The 4,314-nt window shown below is 39.6% G+C and overlaps 1 protein-coding gene across 1 annotated transcript; it reads right to left on the reverse strand.

Annotated features, from left to right (window-relative positions):
* Positions 1-1,982: 1,982 nt before the first annotated feature.
* LOC132560981 (clumping factor A-like) lies at positions 1,983-4,091 on the reverse strand. Its single transcript, XM_060225688.1, has one exon. It carries the CDS (start codon positions 4,089-4,091, stop codon positions 1,983-1,985), a length of 2,109 nt encoding a protein of 702 aa, XP_060081671.1.
* Positions 4,092-4,314: the final 223 nt, after the last annotated feature.

Here is a 4,314-nt window from a genome sequence, read left to right on the forward strand (position 1 = left end):
ATAGCTAGTTTAGGAATGACAAGTGATTGTTCAAACTGTTTGCTCATTTGTTCTCAAGCAACGTCAAAAAAAAAAAAAAAAAAAAATTCAATTTATGTAAGTAAAAGGATTGTCTTACTTGGGAGGTCCACAGTATGTGTTAAGTATGTATGTATCAGACATTTATGTTTGAACTCACTGTATGAATTGTTACTTTGTTCCAATATGGCTAATATTAACATGTCAATATTGTCTTTTTTGTTATAGTATTGTAGCGTCAGTTTAGACAATTTTTATTTCATGGTCTCTATTCCAGTTTGTTACAATGGATCCAGTGACTCAAAGCATGATTTTTTGTACATTTAATTTCACACATTAATAGCGTGATAAAATCAAACATTTAATAAACTCCTGCTTCATATCTTTTTAATTTCAATAGTATGCGAAGTAGTATTGTTTCCCTACTTTTCAAGAAGAAGGTTTACTCTAGAGTATTGTCAATTTCCAATTGCATGTACTGTCTAGTTTTACAGATATTTTGTACTGATCTGAATCTTAATAAGATTTTCATGTTCTGTGCCACAACCAATTGTGTTATCATGTTATAAGGAAAAGACACTTTGAATATAAGAAATATGCTAGGTCATCCAACCTTTCAATATTTTTCATAAGATACGCACCCATATACATTGTATCAATAATAACACGTGTTTACATCATATGGTACAATGTGAACCATTCAGATATTTAAATTTCTTTAGTAAAAATCAAATGGAAAATTCAAACATGGCATAATATAAGGAAAAATACGGAAATATTTCATAGATATCAAATGTTAATGTGGAGATTAAAAAAAAATGCAAAGCAAAGAAATGTTATGTTGGATGTTTTGTTGGTGGTGAAGTTAGTTTTAGGGAGGGGGAGAAATGTCGGTCGGTCAGTTGGAGAGAGGGAGGTAGGGAGGGATTGAGAAAGGAAGGAAGGAAGGAAGGTCGGAGGGAGGGAGGAAAGAAGGAAGAAAGGATGGAAGGTCGGTCGGTCGGTTGGAGGGAGGGAGGGAGGAAGGAAGGAAGGTCGGTCCGCGGTAGGGTCGGTCGGTCGGTTGGTCGGTTGGAGGGAGGAAGGAAAGAAGGTCAGTCGGTGGAATCGGTCGGTTTGAGGGAGAGAGGAAGGAAGGAAGGAAGATCGGTTGGAGGGAGGGAGAAAGGAAAGAAAGAAGGAAGGAAGGAAGGTCGGTCGGTCGGTCGGTTGGAGGGTGGGAGGGATCAAAGTCGGTCGGTCGGAGGGAGGGAGGGAGGAAGGAAGGAAGGAAGGAAGGAAGGAATGAAGGAAGGAAGGAAGGAAGGGTGGAGGAAGGGAGGAAAAAAGGTCGGTCGGTAGGTTGGTGGGGTCGGTTGATCGGTCGGTCGGTCGGTTAGAGGGTAATGGGAGATGTTGAAGATGAATTGCATTTTATACTTATTTTTCTTTTTTAAAATGTTCTATAAACTCGATATATTGATAGATATTTTAGAGTAAGTCCATCTACGTTCAATCTTTTATCTTTTCTCTGTTCAAAATAAGAAAAAAATAACCTAGCAAAATTTCTAGTTGCTGCTTCTAAGTCTAGATCAAATGTCAATGCAAGTCCTATCGTCCATCCTCCATCATATATCTGCATCACTTTAATCATTTAGTATCGTGTATAATATGTAATAACTGTTTATGCTGATTTGCCGAAAAGGTCTATAAGACTGTTAGATACAGGTAAAACAACATGTAGAACATCGGGTCCTATATAAACTCAACATTTGTATAGGTGGTGATTCATGAAATTGATGTCAATATGCAAAAAATACGTACAAGGGTATATGTTGATCCGTCTATCACTTGTCGTACATTAGCAAATATGTGTATTGATTTGGTCATTAACATAGTCATGTTATCAAAACAAATGCTTAGACATATAATAATATTTAAAATAACAAAATTATTGAACAATTTACTTAGAAGTAACTTACCCATTATTGATTAAGGTTGAAGTTTTTCAATATCTGTTCCAATAAATGGTCATTGCTTGTGGCGTGAACTGCGCTTTTTTTCGTCGTAACGGTGGTCAATTGGTGCATGTTTTGGTCCTGTGCTTTTGCGTTGCCATCGTAACTTGTGTGCTGACCAGTGGCCACGTTTTTTATAACGTTTTGTCCGTGGCTGATTTGTGCCCCTGTATTGCCATCGTAACTTGTGTGCTGACCAGTGACCACGTGTTTTATGACGTTTTGTCCGTGGCTGATTTGTGCTCCTGTATTGCCACCGTAACTTGTGTGCTGACCAGTGACCAAGTTCGCTTTAATTTGTTGTGCTCCTTTCCCTTGTCCATGAATTTGACCGAGGTCAAGATGTTTCAAAACGTTTTGTTTATTTGAACCGCTGGCGACTTTCTGAGAGCTTCTTTCGATTGCTTCTATTTCTCGTAACAAATGTAACATACCGACTGAATTGCTAGAGTCGACTGCAGAGGCAACAGATTTAGCGGCGGAACTAAAATCATCATCTCCATCATCGTCGTCTTCAGCATCTGCAGTCGATTCCTCATCGTCGTTATAATGTATTTGTGCTAGATCAGCTTCCAGATGTTCAATGCTGTCCTTGCCGTCGTCACTTCCTTCAGCTTCCATTGCTGCTAATTGTTTTTCTAGTAGTTCAAGGCTGTCGTCGTCGTCGTTCCCATTGTATTCCGCTTTTGCTGCTACTAAATGTTTTGAAATTTCTGCAACACTCCCTTTGCCATCGTCACTGTCATCGTCGCTTTCGCCACTATCAGATTCCAATGCTGCTAATTCTGCTTCTAATTTTTCAAGACTGTCATCACTGTCGTCGTCACTTTCATCAGTTCCCGATGTTCCGAATTTTCCTTTCCAATGTCCAACACTGTGACTGTGACTGTCATCGTCGCTTTCGCCACTGTCAGATTCCAATGCTGCTAATTCTGCTTCTAATTTTTCAAGACTGTCATCGCTGTCGTCGTCACTTTCATCAGTTCCCGATGTTCCGAATTTTCCTTTCCAATGTCCAACACTGTGGCTGTCACTGTCATCGTCGCTTTCGCCACTATCAGATTCCAATGCTGCTAATTCTGCTTCTAATTTTTCAAGACTGTCATCGCTGTCATCGTCACTTTCATCAGTTCCCGATGTTCCGAATTTTCCTTTCCAATGTCCAACACTGTGGCTGTCACTGTCATCGTCGCTTTCGCCACTGTCAGATTCCAATGCTGCTAATTCTGCTTCTAATTTTTCAAGACTGTCATCGCTGTCGTCGTCACTTTCATCAGTTCCCGATGTTCCGAATTTTCCTTTCCAATGTCCAACACTGTGACTGTCACTGTCATCGTCGCTTTCGCCACTGTCAGATTCCAATGCTGCTAATTCTGCTTCTAATTTTTCAAGACTGTCATCGCTGTCGTCGTCACTTTCATCAGTTCCCGATGTTCCGAATTTTCCTTTCCAATGTCCAACACTGTGGCTGTCACTGTCATCGTCGCTTTCGCCACTATCAGATTCCAATGCTGCTAATTCTGCTTCTAATTTTTCAAGACTGTCATCGCTGTCGTCGTCACTTTCATCAGTTCCCGATGTTCCGAATTTTCCTTTCCAATGCCCAACACTGTGGCTGTCACTGTCATCGTCGCTTTCGCCACTATCAGATTCCAATGCTGCTAATTCTGCTTCCAAGTGCGCGACACTGTCGTCGTCATCGCTACTGTCATCAGATCCCAATGCTGCTAATTCTGCTTCCAAGTGAGCAACACTGTCATCGTCTTCTTGCGAATTATCTCCCAGTAAATCTAATTCGGCTTGCAATTTAGAAAGAGAATCGTCATCCAAATCTAAAAGTTCTTGTCCCATCTGCGCAATACTGCTACCCGCAGTTCCTTGTAACTGGTTGTCTAAGGAATTGACTATATCAGCTAGATTTAAGCTTGGGTTGAATTTCAGACCATTTTGAACATGTATACCAGATTGTTTGCCGACATTCTGTTGAGTGTAAGTATTCATTAAATCTGTATTCTGCCCATTAGCATGCTGTGCGAAAACTGCTGCACAAATTGCGATGAAAACATGAAACTTCATTCTGTCTCTCTGGTGTTTTGTCCTTCAGTCGAATAGATCTGAAAATAACGTGATTTTTAGCTGTCAAGATCTTTTGGGAATGTTTTTTAGTTATTTTATCTTCTCCTTACAAAATGACGATTCGAAGAGCTATGTTTCCTTTGATATATCATATAATTTTTTCATTATATTTGATGTCACGTATTTACAAAAAAAATTTAATTTGTCATTATCTAATACGAAA

This window comes from Ylistrum balloti, unplaced genomic scaffold (genome assembly GCF_031769215.1).
Source record: "Ylistrum balloti isolate Yb309-2 unplaced genomic scaffold, AGI_CSIRO_Ybal_v1 Utg371132, whole genome shotgun sequence".
NCBI lineage: Eukaryota > Metazoa > Mollusca > Bivalvia > Pectinida > Pectinidae > Ylistrum > Ylistrum balloti.

Coding starts and splice junctions, on each gene's coding strand:
- LOC132560981 (XM_060225688.1), bottom strand. CDS start 4,091: ATGAAGTTTCATGTTTTCATCGCAATTTGTGCAGCAGTTTTCGCACAG.